Raw genomic sequence first — 21393 nt, forward strand, 5'->3', positions numbered from 1 at the left:
CACCACCAACGACACATCCAGCCATGGCTACATTGCCCATTAGTCACACTACTAGGTCAGTACAGGAAGTAGAATAGGGAGGACCAGACTGCAGTAACACAGACATAGGGGAGCACGTCTGCTGGCATGGGATGACTGCTGGTTTGGAATGCCATGCCCCTTCCCTCTGTGGGAACTGTTGAGCCAGCAGGAATATGTGGGCAGTGGGAAGGAAAGACCTTTCCTTTTCCTGAGAGAGAGTTTGAGCCTCATTCCTGGGTGTATCCACAGACAGAAGCAGTTTCCAAATTCCAGGTATCCTACATGTATCTACATTATGCATTTATTTAATCAATGCCTTTTTTAGGATGGGTTTTCATGCTCAAGTGTTATAAGTTTTGCATAGGGTATATGTACATTCTAGCATTTGTAAAAAAATCTAATCCCAGTCATGAGAGAATTCACTTTATGTAACACACACACACACACACACACACACACACACACACCTCATCACTTTGGAAATGGATATCAAAAAGGCAGTAGAATTGTTGTGTATGAGGTTTTGATGTCTAATAAGCCAGGTTCAATAAAACCTTTAAACTTTTGAAATAGGTTTAAGACTATGTTTTAAAAACCTAAGTTGGTAGAAACAGCTCCCACAGAGTCTGTGTGCTGTGTGGTATGGAACTAAGCTCAGATCTGTGCTTGCTTCTAACGTGTGGCGTTAAAATGCCTCTGTAGAAGTAGCAACTAGAAGTAAAAGCCCTCAGTAGAGGGAGAAACCCAACTAAGAAATCAGTATAGTTAGACACAGAAGCATGTAATGCATGGTATAGGAGTTCCAGTGAAGAATGTTTAAAATTTGTTGCTTAGAAATCCAACTCTCTCAGAAGTTTTTATGTGGGTGATATCAGAGTGATAATAAAAACAAAATGGATAAGAAGGTGCATATTCATTCATAGGTGGAAATAGCTAGGAATGGGTGAAATACAATACTCTTCAGTAGTTATATTTACAAATATTATTTGTAATAAACAGAATATTTCTGACTCGACGAAGCAGATATAACTTCATAGGTGTCTCAAAGATTTTGTGGAATGCAGTGTTTTGTGGTGCGTTGAAGTGTTAAACTGTTCGAAGAAGAGGTGGAGCAAGGCACTTAAGTCACAAAAATTTATGCCTGCATAGAAACCCATAGGTCTAAAGGTTGATGCCCCTAAAGAGCTTTGTGTAAAGCCGAGAGAAGCTCCAACAGTATATCACTGTGGGAGCATACAGTGTTTGGGAGCCCATCACCAGCTCCCGGGAGGAACAATCTTCCTGCTGGTAGAAAAGGATATTGTGTTTGCGAACAAATCACACAGGGGCACAGGGACAAAATGTAGGGGTAATGCCGGACTGTTCCTAGGCATCTTTTGACCAGAATCTTTTTAACTTAAGGAAGGCAGAATATGTGAAAAATTGACTTGCCTTCCTGAACGTTGTGTCTTAGGATTTCAAGGAACTGCACATTTAAACTCAGATGTATAGAAAAGGCAAGTGGAAACAAGAAGGAACCCTGAGAGAAGGTGATTCTGCAGGTTGGCGCTGGTGATGGGCACCGATGAATGTGCTCAGCATAGTCTGTAGCCATAAGGAAGCAAGAATGTAGAACTGCTGGGGAAATCTGATGCAGGTGAACAATACCCAAGATAGCCTGACAAGTTACATGTGAGGCTGCTGAGTAGGTAATAATAATGTCTGAGGAATCTTAAAAACAGAAGTTAGGAACTTTTCAAAAATGGGAACAAAACCAAATGCTGAATCCGTTGGCCGCTGAGCTTTGATGTTTCTTGGCAGTGTGTAAAAGACATTATTACACAGGTGGTCTATGAAGAACCATGAGTCAGCGTTCTGTTTTCCTAGGAATAAGTCATGTCATGTTAAACAAGTCCTCCTAACCACATTCCTGCTTCTGTCTTTAATGGGGTTGCCAAGCTGGTATAACAGAGAAACACGAAGACTTTGACAAGTGCATATGCCAAGGTGTCCTGTAAACGAGTGAGTGGAGCACACTTGAGGGGATAGTTGTTCAACTGCTCGAGTAACCAGATGCCAGGAAGAGTGATGAATGGGCTAGTATCAGCTCAGCGATGGGCATTGGAGGTTTGAGAAGGAACCTGTTCATGGCAACATTCTGTGCAATAGGCTCATCAATGATTGTAAGAGAACATAACGTGGTGATGAAATGTCTTCTCAACATAAAGCTCTTAGGAACATCTTAATACATTTGATGTAATAAGCTGGATTTAGGAGAGTTTTGATCAACTAGAAGTAGCTCAAATATAAAAGGATGAAATTTCATCAAGGCAAAAATTAAATCTCGTTCTGAGTTTCAAAAGCATAATTGTATAAAAATACAGGATGAAGAGATGTGGCATGAGATAAAGCATGTGGAAGAAGATGTAGGGATTTTAGGTGATTGTAAATTTCATGTACGTCCTTAGGTGTTGCTATCTAAATGTAATAGCATTTTGGCTGAATCGGTAGAAGGTGTGTTATTCAAAACCAGACAGCTGTCCTACCCCCACCTGGTCAGACCATACTGAGGCTCATCTGTGCCATTCTGGATGCCATGATGTAAATGGGACATTCTTCTAGGAGAGAAATGGGATTGGAGGAAGGTGCAAAAGGGCTGAGAATGAAGGATTTCAGAAAGGTGTAGTAGCTGTTTATAGATGGTTGAAAGGTGTTACATAGAGAAACATAACTAGGCCCTTTGATGAGTGGAAGTGTCAGAGAGGCAAATTTTACCCTGCTATAAGGCAGAGCAATCTGGGGGTCGAAACAGCTATGTTGGAAGTTTCCTGGTCACTGGAAAGGGTTGAAGCAGTAACAGAGCATCTCAGGAATATCACAGAGGAGATTCCTATATTGGATTGAGTCGGGCAAATACAAACATCAAACATTTCATTGAGTACCTACTTTGAAGTCAGTGTTCCGCTAGATACTGGAGACTAAGATGACTTCTAGTTAGGAGTTTTCATGATGCTAAATGAGCCAAGAACGTATGGGGGGGATGAAATGGTTCAGGACAACTTTAACATTTTACTGCTGTTCTTATCTAGTCTTATGCTGCCCAGCGTGGTAACTACTAGCCACATGTGGCTATTTAGCACTTGAAATCTAGCAAGTCCAAACTAAAATGAGCTGTGAGTGTAAAATACACATCTGGTTTTGAATAATTAGGAGGAACTTTTTATACTGATTACATAGCAAAATAAGAATGTTTTGGATATATTGGATTAAATAAATATATTCTTAACACTAATTTTACCTATTTCTTTCTACTTTTTTACATGTGGCTACTAAAAGTTTAAAATTACTTTTGTGCCTTGCATTATAGTTCTCTGAGAAGTATGACTCTAGAATTAAGGTTTTAGAGCCAGCCTTACTTATAAATGTTGATTTTTGTTTTCTTTTCTTGTTTGTAGACCTGAGAAGATGGCTAAACTCCCAGTGATTCTGGGCAATCTAGACATTACAATTGATAATGTTTCCTCAGACTTCCCTAGTAAGTTGGAAGTTCTATATAATAAACAAACAAAATTTTGTTTGGTTTTGGTCTTCAATTTGTTTGTTTTAAATTTTTCAGATTATGTCAATTCATCGTACATTCCCATGAAGCAATTTGAAACCTGTGCTAAAACCCCAGTCACATTTGAAGTAGAAGAATTTGTACCCTGCATACCGAAACACACTCAGCCTTACACCATCTACAACAACCACCTTTATGTTTATCCTAAGTACTTGAAATACGACAGTCAAAAGACGTTTGCCAAGGTGAGTGTAAAGATGGAAGTTTCATTTCTGATGTCAAACTCTCTTAGGTTTTGGCTTCTCATGTTCTTTTATAAATGTTTTCACATCTTGGCTTTTTGTTTTCTTTCCCTTTTTTCTCTAAATACTGCTGCAGGCCAGAAATATTGCGGTTTGCATTGAATTCAAAGATTCAGATGAGGAAGACTCCCAGCCTTTGAAGGTTGGTTTTTTTTCATAGATGTTTGCGTTTTCCTATTTTAGAAGTGTAGTTGCGTGATATTGCACAACTAAAGGAATTTAGAACATTTTAGTTGACACAAACACAAACAGATTATGCCATCACAATCTATAACCACATATGTTGAACCGTGGGGAATATTGAATAATTGAGTTCTTGCTTCTAATGGACTATTTCTGTCTTGTTTTACTCCTGATGGATGAAGTTTTCTCATGCAAGTTCAATTCAGTGAACATATTGTGCACCTACTGTGAGCCAGGCAGTGTGTGGGTGCTAAAGATTATATTAGTAATCTTGATGCTAGAAATAATAATAAGTTTGACATTTATTAAATGTTTATTGTAGTATGGTGGTAGTAGTAGTAGTAGTAGTAGTAGTAGTAGTAGTAGTAGTAGACTACTGGTGCTGTGTATTGAGTGTTTATTGTATTCCAGGTTCTCCTCTGAGAGCCGTATTGTTATTAACCTCCTTTAATTCCCATAAAAGTCTTTGGAGTCAGGTACTATTATTATCTGCATTTCTTCAGGTGAGGAGACTAATGCACAAAATTTAAATAAACTGCTGAGGGTCATACATTAGTGGAACCAGTGTTCAAACCCAGGCAGTCTGGCTCCAGATCCCAAATTCTTTACTGTAACTATGTGAAAATGGCTTTTCAGGGAGGGAAGGAGACAAAGATGTAAAGAAGAATATAATACAGTTTTGGCCCTCGAGAAATTCACAATTTAGTGGGAAAGACAATCATGACAAAATACCTCCTGGCACACAGAAGGTGCTGAAATGGTTTTTTGGACACACACTGAATACTTAGTATAGAAAAATCCTGAAGGGACACAGAGGAAGGGGTTAGTCATTTCATGAAGGATGCATGAAATTTTGCTTGGTGCACATAGAAAGGGAGATGGTTGGGACCGGGGGATGGCGTGAGCAGAGGCATGGAGGTGTGAAAGGGAGCAGTGAGCAAGGTGCTGTCCAAAGCTACCATGTGGAGGGGGGAGGGGATGTGGGGAGGGCTAGGAGGTGAGCTGGAGGGGGGGTTGGGCCAGGAATAAGGGGACTTGTGGGCCTGGAGTCTCGTAGGTGGAAGAAATCCAGCAGAGATGGTTAAGTTTACGCTATAGGAGTGTTGGTTGCAGCACATCTGAGTTTAATTTCTTACTCTATTTATTGATTGCTGGTGTTTCCCTTTGCTAACTCTTATTTTAGTGCATTTACGGCAGACCTGGTGGGCCAGTGTTCACAAGAAGCGCCTTTGCTGCAGTTTTACACCATCACCAAAACCCAGAATTTTATGATGAGGTGAGCAGGTTTCCAAGGGAAAGCCCAATGTGACCAGTTTTAAGGAAAACTCCATGTTCTTTGCTTAGTAAAGCAAAATTCAAAAAATGCTGCATACTATACTGAAATTGTGTTGATGGAACTAAATGTTAAAGTATTTATTTTACCTAATTTTTTTCTAATTATAAAAGTACATAGTACTTTTATAAAGTTTATAAAGTAGAAAGTAATTTCAAAAGTATTTTTGACAGTAATACTTATTGTCAAAAATAAAAGCTTGGAAAATGCAGATAATGCAGGAAACACGACAAAATCCCCTCTCTGTCACTACCACGATTAATATTCTGACATATTCTTTTCAAATTCATACTTAAGTAGAGTTATGTTTATTGGACTTGAGAATCTTTGTTTCTTATTGGGTTTCCTTATATAAAATTATAATGTAGTTCATTAAAGCTACTGTATGAATCTGCTTTCAAATATTCTACCCTGTGTTTCATCATGCCGTGACTGTGTTAAATTAGTGGAGTGGTTTCTCTGATGTGTTTTCCAATTCCTTCTAGAGTTGAAATATCAGCTCTCCTATTTTTTGTCAGTGAATGTCCTAATCTGTTCAGGCTGCTATAACAAAATAGCACAGACTGGGTGGCTTACACACAGCAGATATTTATGACTCCCAGTTCTGGAGGCTGGAAGTCTGGGATCGGGGTGGTTGCATGGTCAGGGGACGGCCCTCTTCTTAGGTCGCAGATTCTCAGTGGTATCCTCACCTGGTGGAAAGGGCTAGGGAGCTCTCTGGGGCCTCTTTTATAAGAGCAGTCATCCCATTCATGAGGGCTCCACCCTCCTGACCTAATCACCTCCCACCTACTAATACTATCGTGTTTCCCAAAAATGGTCCCCAGGACCATCAGCTCTATTGCATCTTTTGGAGCAAACATTAATATAAGACCCGGTATTTATGTTATGGTATGAAATGATATGATATGATATGATATGATATGATATGATATGATATGATATGATATGATATGATATGATATGATATGATATATGATATGATATGATACCCAGTCTTATGTTACATAAGACCTGGTCAAATATTATATTATAGGCAAATAAGACCGGGCCTTATATTAATTTTTGCTCCAAAAGATGCATTAGACCTGATTGTCCGGCTAGGTCTTATTTTGGGGGAGACACGGTATCACCAGCTTTTCGGGTTACAATTTCAGCATGTGAATTGGGGCGGTGGGGAGGGGACAACATTCAGACCATAACAGCCTAGCAGTGTATTAAGGATCCATTTCTTCCTTAGCACAATGTACCGTCTGAGGTTTCTTTGACTGCAAATGTTACTCTCAGTTTGGAGATCAAATGCACGTTTATGCATTGGGTGATATGTGTGGCTGCTTTCACCAAGAGATTTTGTTGTTTTGGAATATTAGAAAGATTATTATTTTGTCTTCCTTGCAGATTAAAATAGAATTGCCCACCCAGCTACATGAAAAGCACCACTTGTTGTTCACATTCTTCCATGTCAGCTGTGATAATTCAAGTAAAGGAAGCACAAAGAAGAAAGATATTGTTGAAACACAAGGTTTGAAATGTTATCATTCCTTTGATTATTTGTAACTTGCACATTAGGTTCCTAAATTTTATTTTGATAATTTGCATCCTTTTGTGAAGGAGTTTTTAGATGAAGTTTGTGAAGGTAGTATGCCTGGCTTATTTATGTACATTTTTATGAAAGATAATTTTAGAATTCTAATCCCAAAGCTCTCCATGCACATTATAGGCAGTGTTCTGCACATATTATATTCATGGCCTTTTCGATTTCTTAGCTCTATTGATATTGACAGTTTTTAAGAATCAGGCAAGTTAGTAACATTGGCTTTCTTTCATAAGTTATCATTGATGTACAGTGAATTTTTTTGTTCTTTGTTTCAACAGTTGGATATTCCTGGCTTCCTCTCCTGAAAGATGGAAGGGTGGTGATTAATGAACAGCACATTCCTGTTTCAGCTAATCTCCCATCTGGCTACCTTGGCTACCAGGAGCTTGGGATGGGCAGGGTATGAGATTTTAAGATTGGCTTATCCCAACTTCTTCAGAAAACATTAGAGATCAACCTAAACAATAACACAAGAAAAGCATGCAGGGTCTTTGCCATTCCCAACATTTTAGTTTTAGTTATTCATTTTCAAGTAAACTTGGGCAATTGGACGGTAGTGCTATTAATAGTGTCACAATCTAGATTTACAGTTTGGGCATTTTAAAGTATAAGCCCAGAAGTAATAGTGCCTCCGCAGGGAAATGGAGACTTGGAGATGCTGAATGAGATTGAAAATCTCGGCAAACTGTCCTCAAATAAAGATGTGTACTTAGGGTCATGCAAATGATTAAGAATTGTCTTCCAACTTAATGTAAGTCTGGTAAGCAAATCTCTCACCACATAGTAGCCCATTCTGATACCTTTCTGATTCATTAAAGCCTGTATTGTCTCAGATTTCTCCAACTGGTTTGTTGGTTTTGCCTTCTTTTTAGCCATCTTAGATTTTACAGGCTTCAGTTTTATGACATACTCAAACAAGATCTGTTTCATTTTGAATGGCTTTTAATGTTTCTTTGCAGTTAAATAGTGCCAAATTTGGGGCCATGTTAGGGACCAGTAGTTAAAATATTCCAAAATAAGGGAATGTTATATTCCAATATAACATTCAGTTATAATTCCTAGTCCAAACATGAGAACAATGGAGATTTCGGAAGTGAAATTAAGCACACATAGATGATTGACCCATTGCCTGTGCCAGGAGTACTCACCGTCCTACCTGACTTATCTGCCACCTTCTGCTGTCACTTTCAGGATTCTGAACTCAAGTTTGTGAAGTCATTTATGAAATAGGATTCTTTCCCTCTTAAATAGACAGTAATCTTTACAGCTGCAACTAAACAGAAAAGATAGCTTAGAACATCTAGTCAGGTCATTTTACACAGGGGAAGAAAGTGGAGAGAAGTTGCTGTTGGTTGCTGTCCTGCTGTGAGCCAGGCATGACTCTCAAGTCACTAAAGCTGGTGACACCTTCGAGACCTCATCAGCACCCTCATTCAGGATGGTGTTTGAAGCCCAGATCACTCATCTGTTGGGATATTTTTTCCCTCCATATTTTTCAGCATTGTGGTCCAGAAATTAAATGGGTAGATGGAAGCAAGCCACTGCTGAAAGTTTCAACTCATCTGGTTTCCACGGTGTATACTCAGGTACGTGCTATTCCATTAAAATTAGCAGTGTTTGCTCTATGAATGAATTGATGTGAATTTTTTGGCAAAACAAAATCCTAATTGATATGTTATATAGATATATTTTTACTCTGTAGGTCCTCTTTTGAAGATAGGAAGTACATATGAGGTGCTTGTATGTACTGAAATAAATGAATAGTACAAATAACATTTCCCAACAATTTTCTTCTTTTGTTGGAGGAGCTTTGAAATCTTTTCAATTTATTTTTATTTTTATCTCTTTGATCTTCACATTTTTATATGCTCAGTTTCATGGTCTAAATAAAACATGCATGCTGCAAGAAGTGAATACTCCTATTTCTACAGCAGATATGCTAATAAGTTTTCGTTTTCTACTTTTCTTCCCCCAGGATCAGCATTTACATAATTTTTTCCAGTACTGTCAGAAAACCGAATCTGGAGCCCAAGCCTTAGGGAATGAACTTGTAAAATACCTTAAGGTATTGGGTGGCTTTCTTATAACCCCTTTTAAATGAGCTTAGAGTTGGTTGGTTTTTCTGTTTGGTGGTGAGGGTTGTTCTTACTCCTTGGATGCATTATCAGGGTGCTCTTAGCTAGATTCTGCCACATCAGGAGCTTCTATATGGTTTTAGACATTGGCAAGAAGGGGACTCCCTTTTTCATGCTCCTCCTACCTTCATCCTAGTCCCACATCAACTATCCTCAGGCCAGACCTCAAACACATTGTTCCCCACATAGGAAACCACTCCAAGTCCTTTACAGCTTCTAAAGGCTCCCTCATTCTTTGGCTCACGGCCACTTTCTCCATCTCGAAGCCAACAGAGATGCTTCTCTGATCATTCTTCCTTAGGCCTGTCTTCCCAACCCTCCTCTTTTGCCTCCCTCTTCTACTTTTGAGGACCCTTGTGATTACATCAGGCCCACCTGGATAAATCCGGGAGAGCCCCGCTATGTAAAGGCCAGCTGGTCAGCAGCCTTAGTTCCGCTGCTGTGCAACCTGTTCACAGGTGCTGGGAATGAGGATGCGGACATCTGTGTTCCTTATCCTGCCTGCCGCTGCCTCCCACCTGTTTTAGATGGACTTCTTCCATCCTTATTTGAAACTGAGCAGACATTGTGTGGGGTGGGTTTACTTTGCAAAGGCTGACTCGGACTCTGCCCCCCCCCCCGGCCGTTTGCAGAGTCTGCACGCAATGGAAGGCCACGTGATGATCGCGTTCTTGCCCACCATCCTCAACCAGCTGTTCCGCGTCCTCCCCAGAGCAACGCATGAGGAAGTCGCTGTCAATGTGACACGGTAAGGGAGGTGGGAAGGTGGATGCTCTCCTTCCCGTCCAGTCTGTCCACATCTGGAGCACAGTTGTACCTATCTGGGACGCTAGTATGTGTTAAACATGATATGTAAGCGATTTCTTCTGATCCCATATGTGGGGGCCCCATCTAATTCCTTGTTTCCTGTGGTGCCAATAGCATCCTCATTGTTCTACTACTACTGTGATAATAATACAGTGTGTCCATTCTCACATTACTATTCATTGCTTTATTCATTCCTGTGGTGTATAGGGTCATTATTCATGTGGTTGCCCAGTGCCATGAGGAAGGATTGGAGAGCCACTTGAGGTCATATGTTAAGGTATGTAAAATAAACTGCCCCAATCATTTAAATCTGTGGCTCTCCAATTTTCCTTCTAAGAACCTATTTTAAAAAAAATAAAAATCTACTTCCTTGGGGATGTGTCTTGAGATGAAACTGAACACCTCTGCTTTCTCTTCTGTACCATATAGCCAGTGCTTATACCTGAACAAGTCCAAAGAGGGGCCGCCATTCCTTTATGTACTCAATTTTATTTTGTCAACTACATTTCTTCTTTTAATGGGTTTTACAGATAATGTGACCCAAAGGATGTGGGTCACATTAAAGAAGAATTTTAAGTCACTCTTAGCTAGGCCTGTGGTATAGCTTCTTGTCTTTATTTTTCTTTTCCCATCTAAAATTTCCAGGAAAACTGCTCCTCCCAAGATAGGAAGGTTAACTCTGGCCCCTATCCAGGTGGATGACTCTGTGGGATAGCAAGGGATGTCGTTGGGATAAATATCAACAAGGTCTTCATTGATATACAGTGTTCAGTAAACATAGTATCTGTTTCTGTTCTAAAAAGTTACACACATTCTGTTTATTCTTCAACACCTCTGTGAATTATAGTTAGGTGTTAGTTTAAAAAGTAAAGTTCGGATTGTTCAGGGTATCAGTTACACAGCATCGTGTAACACATTTTGGGAAGTCCTTCGGAGGTGGAGCTATGGGCTGGAGGTCACTGACCTGAGTCAGGGGACGCACGTATTTTTATGGGTCCCCTGAAGACATCCTGGGCTCCCTCTTTCTCTCACATGACAACCACCCTTCTCACCTTCCATTTCCACACCTTCCTCTCCCACCCATACAATTGTGCCTCGGTCCCTGATCTCCATCCTTTGGAGTCTCTCCAGCTTTCATCTCATCTTGGAGAACCAGTACGTTAAAGTATCTTTCCCTTTTCTTCAAAGTATGCTTATAAGGCTGAGCCGTATATTGCTTCCGAATATAAGACAGTGCATGAAGAACTGACCAAATCCATGACCACCATTCTCAAGCCTTCCGCCGATTTCCTCACCAGCAACAAACTACTTAAGGTATGTCAGGGGGCCAGTGTGACTGCGGTATTAAAATTAACTAAAGAAAACTCCAGTTCCTCAGCTTGATCAGTTCACCCCTTCTTGTGTGCTTTTTGAGATAATCACCAGCTCCTAAAGGGTAACAGTTAGTTCTTCAGTACCAACTTTGCTACTTGCACTCCTATCAAAGCTGCAAAGTATTACTCTACTCAGGGTTTCATGGGCTCCTAAGGAGTAATAAGTCATTGTATTCAAATCATTGGAGGACCGTGTGTTAGAGGTTGTACAGGCAAGCGTCTACAGACGAGACTCAACCAAGAGAAAGACCGCGTGTCTGGTCTGGCAGTGCCTCTCGCTGCATTGTGCCATGCTGAGTGTAGGCACCCAGTTTCCCAGTGGGCATGTGAAGCAGGAGAACATCTGCCACGCACCTCTGGTCTGATCATTTGCCAAGAAGTTCAGCCATGTTTTTGGGTCACACTTGTTTTATGTCGGTAACATTGCCAGCCTAAGAGAGTAAACATCTCACCTTCTAGTGGGTTGTTTTTCTTACTGGGGTTCTTTTTGTTTTCTTTCTTTCAGTATTCATGGTTTTTCTTCGATGTTTTGATAAAATCCATGGCTCAGCATCTGATAGAGAACTCCAAAGTTAAGGTATGTCACTTCATATCAGGGCTTGTGTGGTGATTCCTAGGGAAAAGTATCTTTCATTATGTTTGTAGCTAGCATGTATTAACATTTTCTGTGGGTGTTACAGTACTGCTTTAAGTGCTTTCCGGTAATAAAGCATTTTAGCTTTATAAGAGCCCTATGGGGGAAGTATTAGTCTTACCCTTCATTTTATAGATGGAGAAACTATGGCCAGGGTGCTTGAGTTCCTTGCCCAAGGCCATGCTGCTAGCGAATGGAGAGAGCCAGGTTTTGAGACCAGTCTGTCTCCAAAGCCCATACCCCTCAACATCTGTGATATTAAATCCAAATAAAAATATATCCTTTCCTTTGACCAGCTTAGAAATTTTCACGTTCTGTTGAAATAGGAGTAGTAGTTTAAGCAGTCATGTCAGATGTAATTACCTGGTATTTCTTAAGCGTCTTGAGCATCATAGACATTTCTCGGGGACTTGGGAAAAAGTGTGTGATGCTGCTTCACATCCTCTGTGCCCAATGAATGGACTGTAAGATAACTCAGTCTCCCCCCAGCCCTCCTCTCCAAGGTGGCGGGGTGTGTGTGCCCTGTGACTCTCTGGCTCTCCCTGCTGTCCCCATGCTCATCTCTGGACTGATACCTGTCAAGCTGTGACTACTTGCCGCTGGCTGTCGGAGGCTCAGTGTAGATAAATTTTCATAAAATTCCAAGGCAGTAAATACAGGTGGCCATGTTGCAGAGTTCCTACTGAAACATGCAGTTTTGGAGTTTAAAAAATAAAGTTCGTATTGCCATTATGACTATGCATTCTCGCTGCATTGTAGCTGTACAGAAGTGCGGCTCGAGGAGTCTGGGTGAGAGCTGGAGGCATGTGTGCAAGGAGCAGCCATTGTGGCGCCTGGCAGTGTCTCTCTCAATGAAGGAGGGACGGAGGGAGGAGTCCAAGGATAGGAGGGTCTGGATCTAGGCCCCATGGAGAAGCCTTGGGAAAGGCTGCTGGATTTCGTCAGGCGGAAGGTTGGAGCTTCAGACCTGAAAGCCGTACTTTCCTCTAGCAGAGCAGGTGCTGGTGTCTGACTCGGTGGTTTCCTTTTTATTTTATTTTTTCTTGTAAGTCCAATTTTAGTGCACAGGGAGGTACCAGGTGGAGGTGGGCCCTGCCTTCCACAGAGTAACACACCATCTAAATCATGCCACAACAGCCTGCCAAGGAAAAAATCTAGCAGATTGTCTACTTGGCAGTGTGCAGCTACTGTATTTCCCTGAAAATAAGACCAAGCCAGACCATCAGCTCTAATGCATCTTTTGCAGCAAAAATTAATATGACCCGGTCTTATTTTTCTATAAGACCGGTATACTATACTATACTATAACATAACATAACATAACATAACATAACATAACATAACATAACATAACATAACATAACAGCGGGTCTTATATTAATTTTTGCTCCAAAAGACGCATTAGAGCTAATGGTCCGGCTAGGTCTTATTTTCAGGGAAACACAGTAAGTGTATGTTCATACACACACATGTGCACCTGAGCACATGCATCGGTCATACAGATATATGTTTTTGTTAAAATTGTTGTCATATGAAGGATAGGCTTTTTAGGCCTGTATTAGTTTTCGAAGGCTGCTATAACAACTACCACAGCCTGCATGGCTTAAACAATACAGATTTATTTCCTCACAATTCTGGAGGGTGGGAGTTCAAAATCAAGGTGTCTGTAAGGTTGGTTCTTCTGCGGCCTCCCTCCTTGGCCTGTAAATGGCCATCTTCTCCCTGTGTCTTTTACTGTCTTCCTTCTCTGCATGTCTGTGTCTAATGTCCTCTTTTCTCATAAGGATACTAGCCCTGTTGGATTAAGGCCCGCTTTAATGACCTTGTTTTAACTTAATTTAGATTAAATTTAACTTAAAATTAATTTTTGACTTAAAAATTAATAGGGTCTTTAAATTACCTCTGTAAAAACCCTGTCTCCAAATACAGTCATATTCTGAGGTACTGAGGGTTAAGACGTTAACGTAAGAACTTTGAAGGGACACAGTTTAGTCCAAAACAAGGCCCTACTGCATTTTTCATTATTTTTGGCTCTAAATAAATGCAATCACTTCAGAGACATTGATGACTTACTTATACTTAAAAATAAAACTGATTTGTTCAGAAAGTATTCCTTGAGCCCTTATTATATGCAGGCTCCAAGGTTACAAAGTTAAATGGAGCATGGTTTGTGCCCTCACAGAATTTAGGTGAGAAATTGTACAATTGGATCATGGGAGTGATGGTCAGGGAGGTAATGAACTTCTGAAACTATTGCAAGAAGTATATTTAAAATCAGGTATCAATGACATCTTTCCAAGAACTGTGATAGAAGATTAATAAAGGAACTTAATTTCATGTGTTCTTTTCTGAAGATGCCAAATTAAACCACAGAGCGTTATGAATGATAGGGACCTAGAAGCTACCTTCTGATCCAGCTCCTCCCTTATTTCACAGAGGTTGAGATGGAAGTATTGACCCATGTAGTGACTTGCCCAAGGTCACACAACTGAGCAGAGCCAGGAACTCGTGCTATAGTTAGAATCAGCCTCTCCCAGATGTTTTGCCATTTCTAGCCTTACAACCTAATTCTCCAATGCCTCTTGGAAATTGTTTTTGTAACTCTTTGGAACCACTCAAATGCTACCATGTACAACCTTTTCCATAAGTTAATTGTATTTTGGTCCTAAAACAACATTCAGAGAGTTTTTAGAAGTAGTTTATTTTAAAATTGTTATCCAGTTTAAAAAGAAACACTGGGATCCAAAAGGAGGAAGCTTAACCATAACATAATTTACTATAAAAAGAGATTCAAAACAAGCACTTAACCACTTTGGAGAGCTGAACATTTTCAACTCTCCCCTCTGCCTTCTGCTTCGATGTCTCCCTGGACTCCATGCCACTCTTTCCCTAAATCACGTTATTGATCTAGGAACTTCTCACATTTTTTGAAGCCTTCATTCAGTTTGCCTCATATCTTAGAAGTAATGAGTTTTATATGTTTGAATTGGTTATTTTTATGTTTGTCTTATATTTACACCTTAAGAATTGTATGTCCTAGGAACATTTGACATCTTGCTCTTTAGCATATGTCATCAGTTTAACTCAAATAAACTCATTCAAAAAACAAAAAAAAAAAAAAGAAAGGAAAAAAGAAGTGTATGTCCTAGTTTTTTGGGTTTTTTTTTTAAAGATTTGTTTGGGGGAAGGGGAACAGGACTTTATTGGGGAACAGTGTGTACTTCCAGGACTTTTTTCCAAGTCAAATTGTTGTCCTTTCAATCTTAGTTGTGGAGGGTGCCGTTCAGCTTCAAGTTGTTCTTTCAGTCTTAGTTGTGGAGGGTGCAGCTCAGCTCCAAGTCCAGTTCCCGTTGCTAGTTGCAGGGGGCGCAGCCCACCATCCCTTGTGGGAGTCGAGCTGGCAACCTTGTGGTTGAGAGGACACTTTCCAACCAACTGAGCCATACGGGAGGCAGCTCAGCTCAAGGTGCCGTGTTCAATCTTAGTTGCAGGGGGCGCTGCCCACCATCCCTTGTGGGACTAGAGGAGTTGAACCGGCATCCTTGTGGTTGAGAGCCCACTGGCCCATGTGGGAATCGAACCGGCAGCCTTCGGAGTTAGGAGCATGGAGCTCTAACCGCCTGAGCCACCGGGCCGGCCCCTGTCCTAGTTTTTGATCCCAGTGTTCTGAATTTAGGGAATAAGTTTGCGCTCTCACCATTCGTATACCATTGGTGATTTCCAAAACCATGATCAAATGCCCTCAGAGTTTTGATAATTTTTGACTGAAGATTATAAATATAATTCGTTTGTTTATAATCCTGACCTGATTTTTTTCCTCATTGGTGAGTCTTAAAGTGCCAACACGGCACACATCAGTCTTTTAAGGGTATCTAGGCCACAAATTCATGTAAGAGCCAGATAATGCTTTTGGTGTTGCCCCCTCCCAAAGACACCTGCAATGATCAGTGTGTGGGGTTACAGTGGATGATGAGCTGAGGCCTTTGGTGTACACTCCTGGTGTTATGGGGTCATTCCATCTAGTGCATGTTTATGTAGAGGGATAGATTGGCACACTCTTCTGCTTGCTTCTCATGCTACACTGTTTCTGAAGATGGTGGTGGCCACATGTCCACCTTCCTGTCCCCAGCCAATCAAACTACGTTTTGTTACATTTGCTGAGGAAGGCTGTAGATCAGAGCCTTTCTCTGAACTAGCATCCAAAATGAGCAATTTATTTGCTAACCTTGAGTGTTTTCTAAGTGACATGTGCTTGGAATTTAAAATAAGTGGTTTTTGAGTAGACCTCATTGATACCTGCTAAGGAGTTCACAACCCCCACCCCCGTTCTGCCTCCATGGGCAACATATTTTAGGTGTTTCTTTCCTGTCATTTATATTTAGCAGCTATAATTTCAGCAGACTCATTTTGAATTTCCTTTCCTCCCACACCGAATCAAGCAAATTACTGGCATTCCACAGGTATACTTCAAGGAAGCTGCAAAACCTATCATAGGATAGGATGAATATATACCCTAAAGTCTTACTTGTTGAACCTTCCACCATTTTCTGGCTTAATTGAGCAAAGAAAGAGCTTTCATTTGAAAAGTGGAAGAAGAATGGTATGGTTCATGTTCTACCTGGACTGTTTGGACTTCCCCTACACCATATCTGTAAACCCTGTACATAGGGGATGACAGAATGCTCATATCCATACTGCTATCCATGGATAAATGCTTTGAACTGTTGTTTGTTATGTGCAGAGCACTGAGGAAAAATACACGTAGAGAGTGTACCCTCAACCTTGAAACTGACATAGTCCTTGGAGAAAGACGACATTTGTCTTAGAACAGTTGGAGAAAAGTGCAGGAAGGAGTATGTGTGTGCTCCAAAATGATAGGAGATTAATGTGGAAATAGAGATGGAACTTTACAAGGGCCTGGAAGGATGCCACATTAAGGGTGAAGAGCATGAATGTCAGGCACAGAAAGAGCTCATGTCCGGATAAAGCCTCTGTGGCTTGCTCGGTGACAGAGCTCAGACTTAGAGGAGAGGGGAAGAGAGAAAAACAAGATCAACTCAGAAACAATGGTGAGATTATGGGGAGCTTCGAGGCCAAGCAGCCAGTGCTTGGTAGAGACCACAGAGAGGTGGGGTAGGTTCCTTAGCAGGAAAGACGAGGCAAAAGAGCGTGTAACTGTGAGCTGAGTGACTTGGAAACTTTTATGCTTCCCTCTGGAGTTTAACTAGCCTGTGGAACAGAGTAATACACCTGTCATTTTTTCATATGACTTTTTTTTTTAGCTCTCTAATTGCAGTAATATGAAAGGACATTTTACGGTGATGCTGATGAAGATATAGCATTGGGGGAAGTGAGGTGAAATTGGGGATGAGGATGGAGAGCACTGGGAATGAATAAGAGAATTTGAGACAGAACTAATAATTTGACCCAGCAAGTCTACTTCTAAGTATCTACCAAAGTGAAAATGTATTCACGCAGACACCTATGCAAATGTTCATAACAGCTTTATTCGTAATAGCAAAAACAACCAAAAGTCTATTAACTGGTGAACGGGTAAACAAATTGTGGTAACGCCACACAATGGAATACTACCTAGTAACAAAAAGGAACAAAGTACTGATTTTTACAACAACAGGGATGAATTTCAAAAGCATTGTGTTCAATAAAGGAAGTCACTGTAATCATACAAAGTACATACTGTATGTGTCCATTTTATCACATTCTAGGAAAAGAAAAACTACAGGGGCAGAAAACATCAATTGTTTCCATGGGCTGGGGGTAGGGGAAGGGTTTCAAAGGGACACGAGGGTACTTTTATGGGGACAGAAATCTATGTGCTGGTGGTTACACAACTGTATTCACTTGTCAAGACTTACCAAACTGCATACCTTAAAAGGGTGACTTTTAATGTGTGTAAATTAATCCTCAATAAACCTGAATTAAACAAAATAAAACACAGTAAAGTCAGATTTGAGTGGGGTATGGTGGGGGGGAAGGCCACCTAGACATTAAGTTTGAAAGCATAAAAGTGTGGAGTTTTTGAGAAAGATCATCAAGACATGGTTTACCAGGGAAGACAGGAGGTGATGAGTTATACTTGGGTTATCTTAAGCTTTAGGGCTGTAGGGTCAGCTGCTGTGACAGAGATCTAAAATAACAGTGACTTAAACAAGAAACAAAAGTTTATTTTTATTTATTTTCCATTTTATTAATTTTTTAAATTAGTTTCAGGTGTACAAAACAAAATACAGATTGGACATTTACACCCCTCACAAAGTGATAACCCCACCAAGTCTACTACCCATCTGACATCGTACATAGTTATTATACCATCGACTTTATTCCCTATGCTTTACATCCCATGAAAAGTTTCTCGTTGCTCACATGACAGTCCAAGCTAGTATGGGGGTTCTGTTCCACAAAGTTGATTGGGGGCCCAGACTCTTTCCATCTCACTGCTTTGTCTACCTAGAATGCTGCAAGTCCTCCTGATCTAACTGGGTTCACCACCACATCCATGTGGAACCAGCAGGAAGGAGAAAACATATCATTTCCCCGTAAGGATATGACCTATTGCTACCCCATTGGCTAGACTTAATCATATGCTGGCTAGATAGTCACTTACCTACAAGGGATTCTGATAAATGTAGTCTTTATTCTGAGTGTGCACCCAGTTAAAAGGTTGAGGTTCTATTACTGTGAGAGAGAAGAGAGAACAGATATTGGGGAGCAACCAGCAGTTGTTGCCACAAGGGGCAGTGGCACAGCCAAACAAATTTCCATTTGGCGGGTGGAGATTCAGGCTTGGGCGATAAAGAGAACAGATACAGCTAGAGAATAGATTTGTGAGTACCAGTCTGCTGAAATCATAAACTTAAGCTTTTCTCTGGGAAAAGCATTGTTTTAGTCTGAGTCACCTGATGGGATTATCCATGGAAGAGATTTATTAGGGGCAATGACTATGAGGAAAAAAAGGGGAAAGGAGCCCGGGGGAGAGTGGGAGAGCCATCAGATGGTAGTGTAGGTCTGATCCAAGGTGAAAGAAAGAAGGAAGGAAGGAAACATCTTCGACTGCAGTGCAGTTCGATGAGAAAATAGTTGATCCATTATTGACTATCAGAGGAAGCCCATGACCTCCAGGAATAAGCCTTCCTTGGTATTGCTGCCACCCTCAGCCATGGGCCACGAGCAGCCCATGCAAGGGGTGGTCATGGTGCAAATGCAGCAGCAGATTTCAGAGCACAGCAGCTGGGCTGTGGGTGGGTCAGTTATACTCCCTGCAGTTGGAGAGCTGAGTCACCATTTTCATGGCACCAGCAGGGTAGACAGAGAAATAAACATGGAGAGGTTAGAGAAACAATGAAAATAATGAGGATATAGGAGAAAGAAAATAGAAAAAGTAATGTAATAATAAGGGAATAATGTCAGACTGCTGGAAAATGTCATTGGCAGACTTCTTATCTACCACATGACTTTTGTTGTTGTTTGCTAAGCCAAAAAAACATGAAGTTTATTAGCTGTTGGTCTTATTTATCATATGTCACTGAGCAGTAAAATAGCCCATAGAAGAGAGGTCTCCAAACCTCACAAGAGAGTAGAACACAGTAAGGAACAAACTATCAACCATTGGAAGACTATTGTGAAGTTTTTGTACATTAAGCAGTGATTTGGGAAGCAGCATTTGTCAGATCCCAGACAACATGCTATGTAAGATGTGGTGTACCCCATTCCTGGTGTCTGCGAAGATGGGGCTGGTAGCAGTGGGGTTCACAGGATCCCTCACAGTAAGGCTGTGTCAGGGACATCCCAGTCAGTTGAGGGGTCGGGTGACAGGAGCTGAGCAGCCAGCAGGATGGCACAGAAGTGGAGCGCAGGGGACACAGCAGGTCGGCCGGAGGAGGCTGGGGGGGGGTGTGGACAGGTGCGGGGCAACAGACCCTGCACCGGCAGCCTTGGTCGGAGGAGCAGATGGTGGTGGCTGGGCCACTGGGCCACAGGGAGAGCTTCATTTCAGTCTTCAAAGGCACTGAGGTGTCACCTCCTAATCACTGAACAGCGTGTTGGTTGGTTGGTATGTTAATTATCCACCATTTGGCACCACATCTTCTTTCTTTATAATAAAATCTTTTTGTTACAGACATTTTAAAATAAATATAAAAGGAAAGAATAGTTTAGTGAATCTCATGTTGCTATCACCCAGCGTCAGCAGTTATCAGCATCCTACTATTCTTTATCCAGCCTCACACTTTTTCCCCCTAGCTTGTCTTAAAAGCAATTTCTAAATATTTTATAACTTCTAAATATCTGTAAAAACCTTAGTGTGTTATCTCTAGCAGATAAAGCCTTTTAAAAAGATGTAAGCGCTATACTGTTATTGCACGCAAAATTTAGCAGTATTTCTTTCTTATCTAACATTCAATCTGTATTTAGTTTTCCCCCAAGTGTCTCAAAAGTGCCATTTTACTGTTGGTTTGTCTGAATTAAGATCTAAACATAGTCCACACATGGCATTTGGTCGATGTGTCCCTGAAGTGACTGGATTCTCCCACTGTTCCCTCTCCATTTATTTGTTTTGTAATGCAATGTACTTGTTGAAGAAAATGAGCCATTTGTCCTGAAGAATTTCTCACCTTCTAGATTTGGCTGATTGTAACTCTGTGTGTTACTTGACATCGTTCTCTGTCCCCTATCTTTCCTGTAAACTTGGACTGATATCTAGAGGCGCAACTCCATTCGGGTTTAATTTGCTTTTTGTCAAGGGTACTTCACAGCTGGCACCACTGCATCATATCAGGAAGCACGTGATGCCTCCTGATTGTCACACTTTTGGTGATGATAGTGTTGACTGATAGAGTTATGTGGCACCCACCCCTTCCATCTATTATAGAGTTCCCTATCCACTTTTCAAGGTGTTCCTAGCTGTTGACTCAGCCACATTCTGGGAGACCTGTTGTTTGGGAGTGGCCATCTTGAGTAGCCAGCAGTCATGCCTGGTGTTAGAACTGGCCTTACCTGAGGCTTTGGGAGCTGATCACCTATTGAGGCCAACAGCTCAGGATATAGAGCTTTGTTCCGCACAGATGGAACAAAGTCCTTTTATAATTTCTGCTGTTCTGCTTTTGAAAGTAGGTAAACTTCAGATTCTCACTGATCCTTACTTCACTCAATTCTTGAGTTTATATAAGCTTACAAGACTTTCTTGTTGTTGGTTTGAGAATTGAGATTGTTTATTTATTTTTTAAACCTTTTTGTTTATAGTAATGTGTTTTTCCAGGACCCATCAGCTCCAAGTCAAGTAGTTGTTTCAATCTAGTTGTGGAGGGCGCAGCTCACAGTGGCCCATGTGGGGATCGAACCGGCAACCTTGTTGTTAAGAGCACTGATCTCTAACCAACTGAGCTAATTGGCTGCCCCGAGAATTGAGATTATTATAAAGCTAGTATTTCAAAGTTTTATAATAGGTTCTGATG

General features: G+C 40.9%; 1 protein-coding gene across 47 annotated transcripts in view; it reads left to right on the plus strand.

Moving 5' to 3' along the window:
- Nucleotides 1–21393, plus strand: part of DOCK9 (dedicator of cytokinesis 9) — a 260331-nt gene that overhangs the window by 173066 nt on the left and 65872 nt on the right. For all 47 annotated transcript variants that reach the window (XM_081046542.1, XM_081046528.1, XM_081046527.1 and 44 more), the window contains exons 16-27: nucleotides 3456–3535; nucleotides 3617–3804; nucleotides 3938–4003; nucleotides 5228–5320; nucleotides 6776–6899; nucleotides 7253–7374; nucleotides 8474–8560; nucleotides 8950–9039; nucleotides 9742–9857; nucleotides 10124–10193; nucleotides 11105–11230; nucleotides 11795–11866. In XM_081046542.1, coding sequence (XP_080902668.1) covers nucleotides 3456–3535; nucleotides 3617–3804; nucleotides 3938–4003; nucleotides 5228–5320; nucleotides 6776–6899; nucleotides 7253–7374; nucleotides 8474–8560; nucleotides 8950–9039; nucleotides 9742–9857; nucleotides 10124–10193; nucleotides 11105–11230; nucleotides 11795–11866 — 1234 coding nt within the window. The remainder of the gene's footprint in view (nucleotides 1–3455; nucleotides 3536–3616; nucleotides 3805–3937; nucleotides 4004–5227; nucleotides 5321–6775; nucleotides 6900–7252; nucleotides 7375–8473; nucleotides 8561–8949; nucleotides 9040–9741; nucleotides 9858–10123; nucleotides 10194–11104; nucleotides 11231–11794; nucleotides 11867–21393) is intronic.

Source organism: Rhinolophus hipposideros (assembly GCF_964194185.1).
Source record: "Rhinolophus hipposideros genome assembly, chromosome: 4".
Taxonomy (NCBI): domain Eukaryota; kingdom Metazoa; phylum Chordata; class Mammalia; order Chiroptera; family Rhinolophidae; genus Rhinolophus; species Rhinolophus hipposideros.